Below are 19,080 nucleotides of genomic sequence, written 5' to 3'. Positions count from 1 at the left end.
CCGGAAATGAAATAAATCAAATACAGTATTGTTCCCTGGTCTGGTTGTCATCTGGAAGATACCAGATAGGAGACACTAATAATTCTCATTTTCCAGGACAATTTACCACTTCACACATACAGCAGATTTCTTACAGAGAGCCGCTTACAGGGCGGCTCTGGGGATTGGAGCACTTGCTCATGATCTCCTGTGTCTGTTACCCAGATCCTCTGACTCAAATACTTTTGACCTTCTAAAATGATCACTTTTAGAAATCATTAGGTCTGCTAGAAAAACACGATAATTCTCCAGCTGCCACATTTCTTTGTCTTCCTCCATAGATTAAGGTTTGCAGAGCTCACACTGCCGTATCTGAATTAAAATATCAACAAATGCTCTTGAAACTGAGAAGAAAAAAATCTTTGATAGTTTCAGGCAAGAACTTTGAACCTAGTACTGAACTCAACCTTGAAATTAATTCATTCTACATTTTGGGGATCTCTACTAACTTATTTATATCCTGTTTTAAAATCAGTTCATTAACTCTGGCTTCCTGGTATTGATTTTTGAGCGTCTGCAGAGTGTAGATAGCCCTGCAGTAGATGCCTGCTTTCCTGTTAGGATTTTGGTTCAAGTGCTCAGTGCCCTTTGTCATCCTTCTGTTTCCTACAGATGCTGATTCTTGTAATTGTGGGCATGATGTAATCTATTTATTTATTTTTGATGACATAATTTAAAGTCTGCAAATTACCAATGATGCAAATATGATGACCTCCACAAGTATAGGTTTCCACCTCCAAAGTCCCAGTTAGTTACCTCTTGACATCTCCCCCAGAAATCAAGGCGGTGGAAGAGTAAGCGCGAGGGTTCAGACTCTGGCAATCGACCCATCAAGGCTGCTGGGAAGGTCGTCATCCAGGATATCTCATGCCTCCTTCCTGTCCACAAGTCTTTAGGAGAACTGTACATGTAAGTTCAAGACTTTAATTATGCTGTGCTTATTTCTTAGGATTGGCAAAGCTTTTTATTTTGGGCTTTTTCCCCCCAATATTAGAATGTTTTCTTCAAAAGCAATTTTAGGAGAAGCCCAATGTATTAGCTTTCTGTTGCTCCATCACAAACTACTGCAAACTTATCAGTTTTGGACAACATACATTTCTTACCTTTTAATTTCTGTGGATCAGAAATCTGAGTGTGCCTTCACTATAGGTCTCACCCAAATGAAATCACGAAATTGGCCAAATGGCGGTCTCTTCTGATGCTCAGGGTCCTCTTCTGAACTCATTCCGTTGTTAGAATTCTGACTCTTGCATCTGTAGAAGGCTTCTATGAATGTTGTCTTCCTTGATACCACAGGAATAGCTTACAGACCCTTCACTTGCCTCCCTGCCTAGGTCAGGCCCACCCAGCATATACTGCCTTGGAACAAATTAAGAGCCAACTGATTAGTAATACAATCAGATGTGTGTTTTCCTGTCGGTATTCACTGATCCCACTTGAATTCAGAGGAAAGGGATTGTGTGAGGTGTATATGGCAAGAGGCAGAAATTTTGGGGAGCATTTTAGAATTCAGCCTCCCACACCTAGCATGTAAAACAGACCAAGCACAGCTATTATAGTTGAGGGGAAGTGGGAGATATGTGAGCAACATCAGCTTGTGGTTCCCCACAGTCCTTCCTTCCTGAACTTGAACACATAATAAAAAGATTTCTTGTGTAGGACACACACAGCACAGTACACTTGGTGTAGAAATCATAGTCATTGTTACCCATACTTAAATCCCTTAGACCTTGAGAATGCCACAGAAAAGCTAGTTAGAAAATTACTGTGTGAGTATGGCCTCTTTTCTGAACTTCATAGTGGTTAGGAATTTCACCTTCCCCAAGCAGGAACCCACAACCCTACTAACTTCAGCTCTAGCTAAGCCTCTCCCCCACGTCAGATGGACAGGAGCTTGAGGCCAGTGCAGAATAAAACACTTGGAGTGACAACCAGAGAGGCAGTTTTTAGTGGGGACTTAAGGAGTTTGAGTGGAGAGAAACTTTTTTACTCTTTTTGAAAATTTTCAGATTGAACGTGAATGATATTCAGGAAACATGTCAGAAGAACGCCACTTCCGCCATGCTTGTTGGGAGGAAGGATCTTATCCAGGTACTGTGCATCCCTTTGGGTGGAGCTCTGGGTTTTCTGTAAGAACAGGTTGTTTTCACTTGGTAGTTACGGATCGGCAACATTTCAAGATGCATTTTTTATTTTGCAGTTCCTTTCCCTTTCTCTTTACCAACCTCTAGGCCTAGAACAGCTTCCCAAAGCCCCTGGATATTTTGCTTATGTGTACAATACTTAGTTGCAAAGATCCTAAAACAATTACTGGATTTTTTTTTTTTTTTTTACTATATCTCTCTTCTATTCCAGCACCCCAGTGATTGTTACATACATAAATTTGGTAATATTTGTGTCTCTACCATTTGCACCCTCAATTCTTCGTTTTGTTTTGTTTTGTCTTGTTTTTGGTACCAAGAATTGAACTCAGGACCTTGCACTTGCCAGGCAAGTGCTTATGCCACTGAGCTACATCCCTGGCCCCTCAATTCTTTATTTTTTTTAAACTTTAAAGAATATTTCATAAAATATTTACCAAAGTGTTCCTTTAGCAAGAGATGTTCAGTTTTAAAGTATGATTTAGTCTTAACAAAATTTAAATTGCCTTCATCTTTGGAGGAATGTGGCAGTATATTAAAGCAGGCTGCTCCCGTAAGTCTTTTAAACAGCTTTATTGCAATGTGGTCTGTATATCATGTAATTTACCCATTTCAAATGTACCAGTCAGCCACTTTTAGGATATTCAGAGTGGTGCAGCCATCACCACCAACAGCTCTGGAACATTTTCATTACCCCCCCAAAAACCCTGTGCCCGAGTGTCACCCCTCAATACTTTGTTCCCCCAGCCCTGAGCACCCACAAACCTACTTTCTGTTGCTACCGCACTCATTCTTCAGTGTGAGAATTACACTGAGCAATGGAAATTACTAGCAATTGCTCGATCAGCTCAGTAATTTGCCCTATAACTCTCCAAACATATCAGCGCCAAGCCTTTTCTTTGTGTTTTAAGGCCCCAGCCATTAATTTTTATGAACACTAAAAAAGTAAGTTGAGGGGCTGGGGATTTAGCTCAGTGCATAAGCACCTGCCTTGCAAGCAGGCACCCGTGAGTTCGATCCCCGGTACCGATAAAAAAAAAAAAGTAAGTTGAGCAGGGAATGGCGGCACACGCCAGTAATCCTTGCACTCAGGAGGCTAAGGCAGGAGGATTCTTGTGAGTTCAAAGCAAGTCTGAGCTACATAGCAAGACTCTGTCTCAAAAAAATAAAAAATGAGTTTAAAAAAAAAAAAAAACAACTTGGGCTAATAGCAACAGTGCAGAATTTATAGCAGAAGACATAGATGCAACTGGCTTCCTAGCAGAAGCAAGTTCTCTTAGACTCACCTTGGAGTGTGTTTGTAAAATGAGAACTGTAAGAATAATTTCCTCATAGGTTGTCTAGAAGATTGGCGAATGCAAATAGTAAGGTGGGCCCAGGGCTCATGTCTGAAAAAATCATTTCCTGAGGAAAACTACTTCTCTAAGTTTTTTGTTTTTGGAGTTTTCAGTCCTTTTCTGGCAGAGCTGACTTGGAAGACCAGGCCAGGCCAGGCCAAGTGAAGTGGGAAGACTCGTGGCTTTAGACAGGCCGGCCCAGCACTGTTTTGTTACGGGAGGCTCCCTCAGCTTTCGGAACCTTAGGGTGCTTGACCCAGAATGGAAGGGAGCCTCAAATCTCACTCTGAGAACTAACAAGACAGTGTCTGAAGCCTCATCAGAGAAGCTGGTGGCAGGGAAATGCCGCTGTGTGTACAACGACTGCTGCTGTTCAGATGATCGTCCTTCGTGCCATGATCCTGTTTACAGGGACAAGAAATGGCATTAGTGACACTTGAAGAATTTTTTGTTGTTGTTCTTTATACTGTGTTGAAGATGGTGTTTACTGTTTTTTTAAAAGCTCCAGAAATAAAAGCAAACATCACTTTGTTGAAGATATTTAGGAAATATTTGTTGTGAAGGGAAGCAGTAACATGGCTAAGAATCGGCCAGGGTGGAAAACCTGACCTCTCGCAGAAACCTGTTAACTTCACCATTCCTGTGGGTCACTGATTAGAAATGAGTGCAAAGTTCCAGTTTCTCTTTAAAATAATACTTGTATTTCAAGTATGCTGGCCCTGCATAATTTCATTGATCTTGCATGTCTGATATTTCTTTTCACTTTTTTTTTTGCTTATTTTTTCTTCTTAGATCATAAATTCCTTGATTCAAAATTCGTGTATTTTTCCTGTTGAGCTTTACACAAAATCTAGGATAGTGTATCGGTTAGTGGGTATACAGTGATGTGTTGCTGTTGTGAAAGATTTACCAAAATTGGATTTTTAAAGGTATTAGGGGGAGGAGGCTTTGGTTATGATGTGGTGCATTTAGCATGAGCCTTGGGTGTAACATTTACTGGGCATTAGTGTTTGCTGACAGTTCCAAACCCCATCAGATTTCAAGTTTGAGATACTCCTTAAATGTGGTGACCGCAAAAAAAGCCACATCTGTTTAGTCCTGGCCTACTCTTTTTTTTTTTTTTTGTACCAGAAATCGAACTCAAGACCTTGCACGTGCCAGCAGGCACTTATGCCACTGAGCTATATCCTCACCCCTGGCCTAACCTTTTTTAACTACAGAGAATATATGAAAACTTTTGTAATGAAAACAGTACTTTTTTATTTTTTGGCTAAGGAAGGACAGATCTTAGACATTATACAGAAAGCACTTCTTTGCTCCTTGCCAAGCCAGTTCACTAATCAACAACAGAAAACATCATGAGCTATTGGTTGAACAGTTAATCCCTCAAAGTGATTTTACACTGTGTCATTTCCCTGAAGTTTTCTTAACAAAAAATTTAAAGTTAATGTTTCTCTGACTTTTTAGTGCACACAGGTCCCCTGAGGGTCTTGTTTACAATGCAAATTCTGATTCACTAGGTCTGAGCAGGACCTAAAATTCTATAAGCTTCCTACTTTGGGTGCCTTTCAGATGCCAGACTTCTGGCTGTAGATGGAGGACAAGTGACACCTTTCTTAACTTCTGTTTCTGTCCTCCTGTCCTTGAGTGTCTCTCTTCCATCTCTCCAGGTTTGGTCACTGGCTGCGGTAGCTACAGACCTTTGCCTTGGTCCGAAATCTGATCCAGATTTGGAAACCCCCTGGGCACGGCATCCTTTTGGACGACAGCTGCTGGAGTCCCTGTACGTTTTGAGAACTAAAAGTGAGGGAAATGAGTGATGCCAATTGTAGGTCTGTAAATACATGAGATGTCACTGCCTAAGAAAAAAGAACAGAAGCCTGAGAAACGAGAGGAAGAAGTAGGACCTTTTCTTTGGGCTCTGAAGTAACCTCTGTGCAGAATGAACTATTAGAGCAGGAGGAACTATAGCCATATTTGTCGCTTATGGCAAGGGTTTGCGACCATGCAAGCTTTTGTGTCTCTAGAGACTCATGCGTTGGTCTGTAGATCACAGGGTGCTAGAGATGAGAAGTTTCTTCTTGGCAGTGGGATTTGGTCCCTGGTAACAGATCAGAGGGTTGCGTGTTGATGTTTGTGTTCTCCCAACACAAAGATCTTTTCACCCTCTTAAGCAGCTCATGAAAACATTGAGTTTGTGTTCGATTTATTGCACTGAAATATTGTGAGTTATAATTATAATATGCAGAATAATCCACCACCAGTAAGACTTTTGGCTCTCTGTGAGCATCAAGGCTCAGGGTCTGGGCAAGGACCTTCCTGTCCCTCAGGTTGAGGTTTGCTTTTCTTTTTTTTTGGCTTTTTCCTTTTTATCGGTACCAGGGATCAAACTCACGACTGCCTGCTTGCAAGGCAGGTGCTTATGCCACTAAGCTAAATCCCCAGCCCCAAGATTTGCTTTTCTTGCTTACTGAGGCCAGGCCTGGGACATCTGCTCCTGTCCCGTTGTCTCATCCTTAATGCAGAGGTGATAATGTAACTTACATAATTCACACAAGACTCCATTGCGATAGTGTATATGAAAACACCTACGAATATTAGGCACTGAGTGTTAGGAAGGCACATTGTTTTGTGATAGAGGCAAAAACCTCCTGAACTGTAACTCACAGTCTAGCATAGTAGTCCTGAAAGACAAGGGGACTAGAGTGCCTAAAAGATACAAATCTTGTTTGTCGATCTTATTTAGTAGTTCATATGTGTGCCAGATGTGATGGCACTTGCATGTAATCCCAGCTATCCCAGAGGCTGAGGCAGAAGGCTCTCAAGTTCAAGGCCAGCTTGGGCAATGAAGTGATCCTCTGTCTCAAAATTTAAAAAAGAAAAATCTAAAAAGGAGTGCAAGTATAGTTCAGCAATAAAGTGCTTACTTAACATGCATGAGTCTGTGAGTCCAATTCTTAGTACTGGAAAAATGGAAATGAAAGGAGTCATATTCATTATTCCACCTGCACAGAGGATGGCCTGCGCCTCCCTCTGCAGAGGCCTGGTGTTCTCTGGGTGAGCACCTAAGGCTTTAGGTCACATGAATGGCACATGTGGGAGTGGCCTGGAGAGCAGTGTGTCTGCCCCAGGGTTGGCTGAGAGCATGCAGTTTACTGCTCACGCAGACGTCTGGCTGGCTAGTCTGTGGTTCATGGGAAGCTGCATCTAAGTCGGCACCCAAGTCTGGGTGCCAACTAGAGTTTTCAGAATAGATACTTAGTCCATTTGTAATTTTCCAGTACCCATTATTCAAAAAAAAATTGTAGCCAGACTCACAGTAGTCAGATGCAGTATCCAAAAGCCCCAGTTCCAGGAAGGATTGTTGAGGCACATCTTGCCACGTGGCAGTGTCCGCTGTGACTATAACTGTTGTCCTCCCTCTATCCCACTCTTCATTTGTACTCTCCTCATGCCCGCATCTTCAGGTTGGCGCATTACTGCCGGCTCCGGGATGTTCAGACCTTGGCGATGCTCTGCAGCGTGTTCGAAGCCCAGTCTCGGCCTCAGGGGTTGCCAAACCCCTTCGGGTCTTTTCCTAACCGCACTTCCAATCTCATGGTGTCCCACAGTCGATATGTAAGTATGTGCCTTTTGGGTTTGCACCTGTTGTTTTCCATAACGTAAACTTGGATGTGCAACCACATTCTGATGCTGGTCCTGTGTGTCCCTTCCCACCTAGCCCAGCTTTACCTCCTCGGGATCCTGCTCCAGTATGTCAGACCCAGGCCTCAGCACCGGTGGCTGGAACATAGGTTGGTTTGGAATGATGCTGCCTGTGCTGGGTATTGGTCCTCTAGATGCTATGTGCAAGTCGTGTATGTATAATCTGTCTCAGTCACTTTCCTGTCACTGGAACACAATACCCGATGCTTGTAACTTAAAGGAGAGGCTTATTTTAGGTCATAGTTTTGGTCCATGATCAGCTGACTCCATGGCAAGAAGGGCATGGTGGAAGGAAAGCTGCTCTTGTTGTGCTGGCCAGGAGCAGAGAGAGAAGAGAGGAGCTGAGAAGGGAGAGAAACCCTTCCAGCCTACACCCCAGTGGCCACCTCCTAACAGCAAGTTCACTCGCCTTCCGAAAAGCCCAGCGTCTGAGCAATTGAGGCTCTGGGACCAGGCCTAAACCATTACATAATCTTTAGCCTGTGCATATTCTCCACGTTTTCCTTTGTTTTTCATTTCTTTCTCAGTGTAGTGTGATAGGCTTACTGTTGCCAGGAAGGCCTGGCCTTGCAAGTTGAATGGACCATTTTCTTTTTTTTTTTTTTTTTTTTTTTTGATACTGGGGATCGAACTCATAACTACACACTTGCAAGGCAGGCACTTATGCTGCTGAGCTAAATCCCCGGCGCCTGAAAGGTCTGTACTTTGCTGGGTTGCTTTGCATCTTATAACCAGGAAAAATTGATGGTGAGGCTCACTATACTTCACCCCAGAAACCTAACCATGATTCTTTTTTCTTCATGTGCCCTTTTCCTGGCTGTTTTCAGTTTAAAGAAATAGAGTTCAGAAAATAAAGCTGATTCTAATCCCAGCTGGCCATAAAGTCTGTTCCTTGAATAGATACCTTTGTGTTTCCTGGGTTTTTGAAATTTCATTTTCAAAAATGATCTTAATTTTCTTGATTATAAAGCTTACATATGAGCCAGGCACTGTGTTACTTCCCCCTATTCCCAGCTACTCAGTAGAGAAGGGCAGGATGATCACTTGAGCTCATGAATTCAAGACCACCCTGGGCAATATAGTAAGAGCTTGACTCCTAAAAAATAAATAAATAAAAATATTCCCAATGGAAAAAACAAACAAACAAAGTGTTAGAGAAGAAAATAGTAATTATTATCTGTCACTTAGGAGTAGCATCCATTGACATTCTTATGCTGGTTAGCGTTCTGTTGCTGTGACAGACAAATACCATAGAGGAGGTGAGGTTTATTTAGGCTCATGGTTTTAGAGGTTTCAGTTCATGGTCAGCTGGCTGTTAGCACCCTGGAGAAGGCAGAAACAAACCTTGGTGGGGGAAACATTGGTGCTTCAGACACCTAGGGAGAGAGATCCAGAGAGGAAGAGGCCATGGACCAGATTTCGTCCCCAGGTCCCACCCTTGTGAACCAATGACTTCATCTAGACCCCACCTCTTTCTATCACCTCCTAATAAAGCCACAAATGATGATTTCACTGGTGGGTTAGCCCACTGATGAAGTGAGAAAGCGCATGAGCTAATCATTTCCCAGAATCCTGTCAGTAACTAAGCCTTCAACTCAGCCTTTCTGGAAAGATCCCAACCATAACAATTCTAGAACATTTTCTTCCAATCTGGATGTGAGAGTGTGCATGTATGTCCACACATGTGCATGGGTATTTATTCTGTATGTACCACTTCATATTATTTTAATTTTATCAAGGACATTTTCTCAGGTCACTTAAGTCTATAAGTAATCACTGCGTAACATTCTATATCACTGTACCATAATTTGCTTCATTGTTACGTGTGCTTAGTACCAAGTTCCCTTAGTAATAACACCTGGACAAAGAGTTCTGTTTAGGTATGTTTCTCAGTCTTCAGTCTGGTCTGTTTTTCTGCTAGGGAATCAGTTGCACACACCCTGTAGTGTGAGGTTTTTATGCCTTCTCTGATGCCCCTGTTCCCATCCCCTTTGCTTTCTGCAGCTGGGAGAGAGGCTGAGCACGTGTCCTCCCCGTGGGGAGAGTCTTCTCCAGAAGAACTCCGCTTTGGGAGCCTCACCTACAGTGACCCTCGGGAGAGAGAGCGCGACCAACACGACAAAAATAAAAGGTAGGGGCTGGGGATTTAGCTCAGCGGCATAAGCGCCTGCCTGGCAAGCGTGAGGCTGTGAGTTCAATCCCTGGTACCAAAAAAAAAAAAAAAAAAAAAATTAAAGAATAAATAATAAATAAACAAAATCAAAGGTAGTCACCTTGGGGGTTAGCTGCAGTTCCAGAACTGGATTCTCCAGAAGCAGGCCTCTTGCTTTTAACAAAGATAATATTGAGTGCCATGTGGTAACAAGCTTTTTGCTTTTTTCCCTCCCTCTCTCCTGTTACTTTCTTTCTCTTCTTCACTTTCTATCCTCTTTTTTTTTTTCTCTGTCTCTCCTCTCTCCCCTCTCTCCACCCAGGGATGGAATCCAGTGCCTTTGTGCTGAACTGCATCCTTACCCCTTTTTAAATTTTTTAGTTTTGAGACAGGGTCTCACCAACTTGCCCAGGCTGGCTTTGAACACACAATCTTTATGCCTCAGCACGCCGCTTAGAGTGCTGGAATTGCAGGCCTGCACCACCACCACACCCAGCTTGAGCTTGTTTCTTCTTTAAGGAACTAATAAGAAATGTTTTCAATTTCATTCAGGCTTCTGGACCCTGCCAACACCCAGCAATTTGATGACTTTAAGAAATGCTATGGAGAAATCCTCTACCGTTGGGGTCTGAGAGAGAAACGAGCAGAAGTGCTGAAGTTTGTGTCCTGTCCTCCTGATCCTCACAAAGGGATCGGTGAATATGAATTTCTTCCTTTTCCTGTCCCTGGCTGAAAGGTTCTGTCATTTCATGTGTCATAGCCTCAGACTTGGAATGCAGTTTCAGCTTTTCATGATCAGCAGAAATTTCTGGAGCATCTTGAATCTCTTTCGAGCTTCTGAAAACCCTTGCATTTCATAGCAAGATTAACTTTTTGTTGGAACAGAAGTAGTTTGAGGCCCAGAACTGGCTGGAAGGAGAGCTGTTTGTTCACTTACTTGGCTAATGCATTTCAAGCCCCGCTCAGTGCTCACGCATTCCTTCCTCTTGTAGAGCTGATAGCCGAGTGGGGAAAAATTAAGTAATTACAAATCACAAGAAATATTAAAGAAGAGAAAAAACTGGTGTTGGGACAGGGAGAAGGGAGGAGAGGGTTCCAGGAGATGGTTGGAGTGTACTGGGGAGGCCGTGCCAAGGGGCTGAGATCCAAGGGATGAGAAGGAGCCACCGGCCAGAGTGGCAGGAAGAGCAGCACTGTGTGTAGGGCTGCAGCCCGCAGAGAAGTGACTCGTCACTTTGGAGGGCTAAAGGAAGGCCAGTGGCTAGAGCACAGCAAGTGAGAAGAATGGAATATAATTAGAGTGGGTAGCTGCACGCAGTGGTACACACCTGCAATCCCGGCATTCAGGAGGCTGAGGCAGGAGGATCATGAGTTGGAGGCTAGAATGGGCTACATAGCAAATTCAAGCTGGCCTGTGCTAGGTAGGAAGACCTTATCTCATAAAAAAATAAAGAGGGAGAGAGAAGGGGCATAGAGCTGCCGTTGGGCAGGAGGAATAACTGCTCATGTTCTGTAGCGTACTGGGGTAACTGTGGTAGGAAATAATTAACTGAGTATTTTAGAATAGCTCGTAGGATTTTGAATGTTCTCAACACAAAGAAATGATGAATGTCTGAAGTAATATGCCAGTTACTCTGAGCTGATCATTATACATTGTATTAGTGGACAGTGTGAAGCGCCACATTGTACCCCAAAACTATGTCAATTAAAAACATTAGTAAAATGTTTTAATAGTAGCATAAACAAGAAAACCCTGGGTTATAGGATATTAGGGCCATAGCAGGCAAGGCTTTGTAGGTTGTGGGGAAGAACTGGGGTTGTATCCTAACTTCAATAACAAGCTTCAGAGGGTATTGAGAAGCAACACCCTAAAAACGTGAAGAGCAACACGCTTTGGTTTCCCCTTTAGGAGGTTCACCTGGGCTGTTAGGAAGGAAGGACTGCAGGAAGGCAGAGTAGAGGCAGGAAGACCATTTGGAGGTCGGCAGCCTGCTCTGAGGACGTTCCTGGAGCAGGGGAGAGATGAGTAGATTAAAAATACATTTGAGAGGTCGGCTCAGCGTGACTAGCTAATAAATTGGACATAGGACTGAGGAAGGAAGACAAAGCTTAGCTGATAGCTAGATCTCCTACTGGAGTAACCGGGCAGGTTACTGTTTTCTAAGAGAGAAAAGACTGCTTAATTTGGGGTCTACAGAGGTGCAGGAGGTAGGCACCACAGAAGTGTTGTGGGCTGTGGGATACGAGTGGGGCTTGGGAAGAGCTGGAGCAGGAGCCTGCATCGGAGCTGGGCAGATGGCTGGGTTTACCTGGGAGCCAGAGGTGAGAACACAGCTTGGAGTGAGCCCGGGTGACAGCCTGGCCGCCCACCTGCCTGTGTCTTGATAGGAGTGAGTGCCTGGAGCCAGGGCCAAGGGGAAGAGCCAGAGATAGAGCCACCAAATGAGACACCAGTGAGTTTGAGGAAAAGCTAGACTGTGGTGTGAGTTCTCTTAAGCAAAAAGATTTTTTGAAAAGGAGGAATGGAAGACTGCCAGAGAGAGTGGCAGACTCACCTCAGTCCTCAGACTCACCCAAGTGTCTGTACAGAGCTTTTCTGAAAAGGCGTCACTGTGTGAGAAGTAGCGTCTTCAGTGAGATGTGGGCTCTTAGGTGGCTGGTTTTACAGGGCCTGCTAAGCCAAGCCTGACCAAGCAGTCAGGAAGCACAAAGGCCCGCTGCAGAATCCCCGTGCAGTTCAGGAAGCAGTGGTCCCCGGTCCCTCTGGGAGGGGCTTGAAGGTGGGATTGAAAGCCAGGGTTTTATTTGAAGGCTTTTAGTCTGCCCAGGTCTCCCCACCTAGTTTGCAGAGCAGGGTATCACTCCTCCTGTACCCCAGCAGAAAGCTGGAAGTTTATTCCCCAGAGAAGGTGGACACTTGCCTATGATGAATGGGTCACCAAGTCCCCACAGTGATGAAGGGAGGAAGACAGGAAGACAGAGGCAACCTCAGAAGCTTTCAGAGACAAAACGGGTCACGTACGAAGGATGAGGACAGTGGATAGCATCATACCTCTGAGGAACAGTTCTGGAAACTAGAAGAGAGTGTACCAGTATCTCCAAAATTATCTAGAAAATGAGCCTTGCTGGATTCTGAACCCTGATCATCAAGCACACGTGAAAGTGGCCCTTTAGCTGAAGTAAAAAGGAGGACTAGATTAAGCACAGGAAGCGAAGGGGTCAGATGTTGATGGAGGCGTTACTGTGGCAGCCCTGGATAGACAGCCCTGTCCCCACTGGGGCCACAGGGACTTTGGTTCCAGCGACAGCAGATTGAAAATAACATACCTAGTCTGTTGCTGTGTTCAGTGTATTTATAGAAGAATCAGATATTTGAGGGAGAGTTTGGGGATGAATTATTGATAAGTACATAGCAAACTAAGCACATAAAAAATGAGACAGTTACTAATTCTGGGAAAAGCAAAATGTGCAGGAAAGGAAAAGTGTCTTAGTACATAGGTGAATGATGTTTACCTGGGTGAATAATGTATAAATAGAACACAACTCAGCCAAAACAGAACTGGGGGGAGGACCAGGAGCAGGTGGGGAGTGTGGCTGGGGAGACAAGTCAGGGTGGCAAAGGAGTGGCTACTGTGGAAAACCATGTCAGTAGGTAGTGCGTACAAATTATACCTAGGGAATAACTTCAGAAATAGGCTGGTTCAAGATAAGAAGGTAAAAACAAAAGAAACATTTCAATGAACTGAAAAGATTTCTTCTAGGGAGTAATGAGGTGTGAGATATCAGGGAAAGCTGGGTGTTGTAAGATGCGTAGAATTACTTGACCTTTTGGTGGGGAGTTGATACAGAGTCCTGCTGTGTAGTCCAGGGTGGCTTTGAACTCACTGTGTAGCCAGGCTGGCCTCAGATTTGTGCTAATCCTGGGTCAGTCTCTCAAGTGCTGGGATTCCAGATGTGCACCGTCATTCGGCTCTTGACTCAAGTTGTGTGTATAGATAGTTCAGTTTGAAAAACCAAATGAAGCAGTACCCACATTTAGACATTAAATAACAAAGATTAATTTAATATGGTGTATTTTAGTACATGTACTTGGAGAAATTCAAAGATACAAAATGGCGTTTGAGCAACATATGTTTTCAGAGCTACAGGAAAGTGTATCAGGAAGAGATTAATGATAGTCTGGAACAATTTGTCTTTTAAAATTAGTTTTTAGGAAAACATAAATCACAGAGGCAGAGAACTGAGGTATCAGTCGATCAGTCAGTTTAACCCTTACTGACACCAAATGTTTAATTCTGTGGGAGTACTGAGACATAGGTGTGGTTTGGGGTGGGAGCAGGAAGTCTGTAATCCCATCAGTGTTTGAAGCATAAACCCATGCAAACCTAAATGATAGTCAGGGATTAATAGCATGAAACTGGATGTGGAGGCAGGAGGATCCCAAGTTCAAGGCCTAGGCTACCTATCAAGTTCAAGGACAGCCTGAACTTAAGTCTCTCCCTTCCTCCTTTTGGTGGGTACAGGGTATTGAACTCAGGACCTTGAGTTTGCCAGCAGTCTGTGCACCACTTAGCTGTGTCCCTGGCCCAACTGTTTCATTTTAAAACAAACAAATAAACAAAAAGCAAGAATGAATAGTACATCCTATAGAAATAAAAATAATATTGTAAATTGGGTGTAGTGGCACATGCCTGTAATCTCAGTGCTTGGGAGGCTGACACAGGAGGATCCTCATGAGTTCAAGGCCAACCTGGAGCTCACAGCCTTCTCCCTCTCTCTCTCTGTCTCTGTGTCTCTCTCTCTGTCTCTCTCTCTCTCTCTCTCTCTCTCTCTGCCTCTGTCTCTCTGTCTGTCTCTCTGCCTCTCTCTCTCTCACACACATCACAAGGTTTCAAAAAGGAGGCAGGAAGATTGTAAGAGATTTTTAGACAAAAACATTAAGAAAGCTACCTTTTATCAATAAAGCTTTACCGTGTAGCCTATCCAGACTTTAGAGGAATTTGGCTTTCCAAATCTGGGACACAGCAGCATGTTTTGTTTGCTTTTTAATTTGTCTTTTATGCATTGCTGGGAATGGAACCCCAAGCCTCCCATATATGCTAGTCAAAGCTTACTACCACTCAGCTGCATCTCCACCCCTTCTGAAGAATTCTGAGACAGGGTCTTGCTGCCAAGGCTGAGTCCTAAGTTACAGGCTGCATCACCACCATGCTGGCTGTTGGGTTTGGGAAAAGCTGCCCAGGACTCCCAGGGCTCCAGGGCCGTAGGGATGAACTGTGGTGGTTTTCTCTCCCGCCTTTCTTCCCTGCAAGAGTCATCCTGGATCTACAGCTTCTCCACAGCAAATTTGAAGGATAATGTTCTCACACACAGGAGGTTACATTCATTTAGGAGCTCAAGCCTTCACTTACTTGGAGAGCATAATGCTAGACAGACTATTCCTTTTTTAAAAAATCTAAGTTGGTTTTTGTTTTCTTGGTTTTCCACCCACGCAGTGTGTGTGATATGCTTGGTCATAGCAGTGGCAAAGGAGGGGAGTGCTTTGCCTTTTCAGCCTCCCCATGGGGAGAGTTCCTTTCTCAGCGATGCAGATCTGCCCATTTCAGTTTTGTTCAGCTGTTTTCTGGTTCCGTTTTTAAACTTAATGTCTTATTTATTTGGCTAGTTTTATTTACATTTGTGCCCTTTTGGTGCATGGTTAACTGACTGGTGTCACCTGCCTTTGGAGTTAGCTTCTGTCTGGAGGCTTTGTAAAACCTCAGAATCATAATTTGATTATTCTATGTGTTTCAAGTTCTCCCTTCCCGGGGCTGGAGATTTAGCTCAGCGGCATAAGCGCCTGCCTTGTAAGCAGGCAGTTGTGAGTTCGATCCCCGGTACTGATAAAAAGGAAAAAGTAAAAAAAAAAAACAAGTTCTCCCTTCCCCTTCCTATTCCCCTTCCTTCTCCTGGGAGTTTAACCCAGGGCTTTCACACTGAATTAATCCGTAGCCCTTTTTTTATTTTGAGACAAGTTCTCACTAAATCACTAATTTGCCCATGCTGGGCTTGAGTTTGTGATCTTCCTGCCTCAGCCTTCCGGAATGCTGGGGTTATAGGTACATGTACCACCACATCCAGCTCTGAAGTCTTTTATCGCTCTTCATTATTTGTCTGTCAAAGGCCAAGCATAACCCATTTCTCCTCTGCTAGTTTTCAGTTGAAAACCAATACTGTGCCTCTTACCTGCTGTCCCCAAGTTTGCCACTTTTCCTGGCCTATCAGCCAGGACAGCTCTGCTCATGTAAGGCTAGGAGTCCTAAGGCCAAGAATAGTTTTCTGAGAGGATCTACAGACTTTATGTCTGTGTATAAAGCCTCTTTCTCCTCCTAATAATGATTCATTAAACCCAATTAAATGACACTGGGATTCAAATATGACCTTTTGAGTATGACCTTAGCCATAAACTTAATTTATCCATTTGTATCATGATAAGGAGGTAGATTCTTATTGAACCTCTGCAAATAACTGTTTGTGAACAGGCAGTTTGTTTGACACTCAGCCATTGTTTTGAGCAGTAGTGTAGTTAAGGTCAGTCAGTAAAGAACTGTCCCTACGGAAATGCTGTTCCTAAGTCTTCCTGATGAAGTAGTGTTATACTCTACGTTAGGGTCTTTCTTTGGATGTTTTCCTTCTGACTTCTGGGAGACTAACTAGAACAAGATATGTTCACTTCAGTTTACATAAGTATAGTCTGTCTGTAGGAGAGATGAAGATGTGATATGTATATGTACCAATACTCCCCTCTCAATGAATGTGTTTATTTTCAAAAAAGTGAATATGCTTATCACATTAAAAATGTATCTCCCATTAAAATGAGGGTTAGAGGTGGAGAAAGTTAAGCAACATATCTATTAGAAAATAGACCGTTGGCCATAGTTAAATTTTTTTCATGAGTTTTATTCAGTCCTTAGTATTCTGTTATAAAAAGTGTCCCTGTTGGAAGGACAGAGGGGAGGAACCAAGTTTGGGCGATTGCAGAGGTGGCAGCGGGCAGAGGAAGGAGTCCCTGCTCCCATTCAGGGACTTCTGGTTCCTCAGGGAAGTGAGAGACAGCTGGAGAAGAGCGCTGAGGCATGCAGAGAAGCTCACAGAGGGACAGCCCCATGGGAACAAGTGAGACACAGTGTCACTGGTCGTGTGAAGCGAGACGCACTTCTTGATGGCAGGCCCTCCTCAAGGGCCACTTGGCTCCCCGGAACAGATGTGCAGTGGGCAGGGGACACAGACTTGCACATCTGCCAGCTCGTGCATTGCAGGAGGAGGAACAAGGAGTTGAGGACATTTGTAAAGAAGTGATTTTAAAGTCGGTCTTGTAAGCTAAGTGTAGTATTGCATGCCTGTCATCCCAGCACCCAGAAAGCTGAGGCAGGAGGATCGCCAAGCTCAGCCTAGGCAACTAAGCAGAACCATACCCCAAAATAAAAAATTTTAAAAGGACGCAGATGTAGCTCAGTGGGACGTCCCTGGGTTCAATGGAGGGAGTACCATGAAATAAATAAATAAAGCTGGCTGTGTAATTTCAGGTTGATCTCAGGCCAAGTGCAGCCAGGAAGGGGTCAGCAGAGTGCTGGGCCCCAGGGGGTTGCGTTTTGAAGATGCCAAGGCTCATGCTGAGGACTGAAGCAGATCCGGGTTGTGCAGAGGGGGGCTGAACCTCATAATCTCTTCCAAAGAGTAGGACCCATGCCTGGCAGAGAGATGGAACAGTTCGGATGTTGCCATCTCACCTCCCACCACTGGGGAGGCAGGCCGCAAGGTGGACTGGCTGAACCAGGTGCTCTCATCACTCAGGAGGCTGGGGCAGGAGGATCACAGTGCATTGGTGGCCAACCTATTGAGACCCCATCTCAAAAAAAAGGAAAGCAGGCTGTCAAGTGCTTTTACCAGTATGCTTTTTCCTGAAATGTTTTCAAGCTGTTCCATTCTTTCAGTGAACCACATGCCAGGCCCCTGCCAGCTGTGGGGCCAAAGGAGACAATGGGTTCCCACAGGCAGCCACCCCTCCGTCCTTGCCCTGCCACTGCAGTGCCAGTGGCTCCACATTAGGAGACTTAGCTGCACTGCAGAAGTAGTTCTGCTATTTTTTTTTTTATGTTGTTGTTATTGTTATCAGGATTGAACTCACAATCTCGCACTCACCACACAGGTGCTTATACTGCTGAGCTAAATCCCTAGCCCTTCTGCTATTTTTTTTAAAAAGTGCCAGATATGGTTATGCACAGCTATAATATCCCAGCACAAGGAGGCTAAGGCAGAAAGGAGTTCAGGGGCTGGGGATTTAGCTCAGCGGCATAAGCGCCTGCCTTGTAAGCAGGCAGTCATGAGTTCGATCCTTGGTACCGATAAAAAGGAAAAAGACAAAAAAAAAAAAAAGAAAGGAGTTCAAGGCCAGCCTGACCTACCTAGGGATACCCTATCTCAAAAACCAGAGAGAGGGAAAGGAGAACCACTGGCCTGACACAATCGCTAGGCGGTTGTTGTTCCTTCTGACAGTGCCCAGTTTCCTTGGTCTGAGCCAATCTCACAGTGCCTCTCGTTTTGCCCGTCTCCACCCGTCTGCAGAGTTCGGCGTGTACTGCAGCCACTGCCGGAGTGAGGTCCGCGGCACACAGTGTGCCATCTGCAAAGGCTTCACATTCCAGTGCGCCATCTGCCACGTGGCTGTGCGTGGGTCGTCCAACTTCTGCCTGACCTGCGGGCATGGTGGCCACACCAGCCACATGATGGAGTGGTTCCGGACCCAAGAGGTGTGTCCCACGGGGTGTGGGTGCCACTGCCTGCTGGAAAGCACCTTCTGAGCTTACAGACCTGAGCCTGGTGGAAATCCCAGAGGAACCGCAAATGCCACCAAACACCGTGCTAAGGAAGTCTCCAGATGCGGCTCATCCCTACAGCATGGGAGCAGGTTCCCTTTGGAGACTGTCGCCACCGCTGCATGCTCCCTGGGAGCCTTTGTGGTCTCTTATCTTTGGCTGCCCTGGTATGGGTGTCACTGGCTGAAGGGGAGGCCAGGGTCACAGAGCTGGACTCTCTGTCCGTTGAGGTATCACAGCGCCGAGTTTCATGGCAGGAAGCACCTGCCTGCAGAGCCAGTGTCAACCACCTAAGGTGAGAGACGTGTGCCACCAGCGGGCTCTGCTGATGCCAATGTAGAGACAAGGCAGCTACAAAAGAGTCTCCTGAGCCACAGAGCAGCGGATAGAATGTAATCGATGGGTGAGCCCATGACACGTGGGGCTTCAGAAGACACTGGCATTAGCCTTTAATAAACTGATGGGCAGTGGCCATCTGAAATAGGATACTGAAATGTAAACAGTGATGTACTGAAGGATTTCTAAGATGTATTTTTTTATCTCACCTCCAACTGGTTTCCCTTGACTAATAAAATTCTAGTAATTGTTTTTTTTTAAAAAAGTATATCTAGGTGAATCATTTTTTACCCTACTTATGATTGAAGTTAGCTATTTTGGATAGGCTAAAATTGATACTTTGCTTTTTAAAGGAAATGTTGATTCACTTTGGTCACCTGACAGGAGGAAGTAGACTTTGACAGTTAAGGTTCTGCCCAGTTCCAAGGGTCTTATAATTATTTTTTGTAACACAAGGAAGGTGAGATTTCATTGCAGCATTGGCCTGAAAGTCCCTTCTGCCTCAGTATAGACTG

The 19,080-nt window shown here is 44.5% G+C and overlaps 1 protein-coding gene across 11 annotated transcripts in view; it reads left to right on the top strand.

The window, feature by feature from the left end:
* Window positions 1–19,080, top strand: part of Wdr59 (WD repeat domain 59) — a 96,438-nt gene that overhangs the window by 68,150 nt on the left and 9,208 nt on the right. For 10 of the 11 annotated variants that reach the window (XM_063247673.1, XM_063247671.1, XM_063247669.1 and 7 more), the window contains 8 exons: window positions 815–948; window positions 2,049–2,130; window positions 5,188–5,300; window positions 6,985–7,135; window positions 7,239–7,311; window positions 9,227–9,353; window positions 9,927–10,069; window positions 17,979–18,163. In XM_063247673.1, coding sequence (XP_063103743.1) covers window positions 815–948; window positions 2,049–2,130; window positions 5,188–5,300; window positions 6,985–7,135; window positions 7,239–7,311; window positions 9,227–9,353; window positions 9,927–10,069; window positions 17,979–18,163 — 1,008 coding nt within the window. Of the gene's footprint in view, window positions 1–814; window positions 949–2,048; window positions 2,131–5,187; window positions 5,301–6,984; window positions 7,136–7,238; window positions 7,312–9,226; window positions 9,354–9,926; window positions 10,070–17,978; window positions 18,831–19,080 lie in introns of those variants that run through there. The other variant, XM_003472113.5, reaches the window with a different exon arrangement.

This window comes from Cavia porcellus, unplaced genomic scaffold (genome assembly GCF_034190915.1).
Source record: "Cavia porcellus strain 051 isolate PalLab524CR breed Dunkin Hartley unplaced genomic scaffold, mCavPor4.1 scaffold_4, whole genome shotgun sequence".
Classification (NCBI taxonomy): domain Eukaryota; kingdom Metazoa; phylum Chordata; class Mammalia; order Rodentia; family Caviidae; genus Cavia; species Cavia porcellus.
The sequence above is the reverse complement of the archived record's forward strand: the minus strand, read 5'-3'. Positions and strand labels throughout refer to the sequence as shown.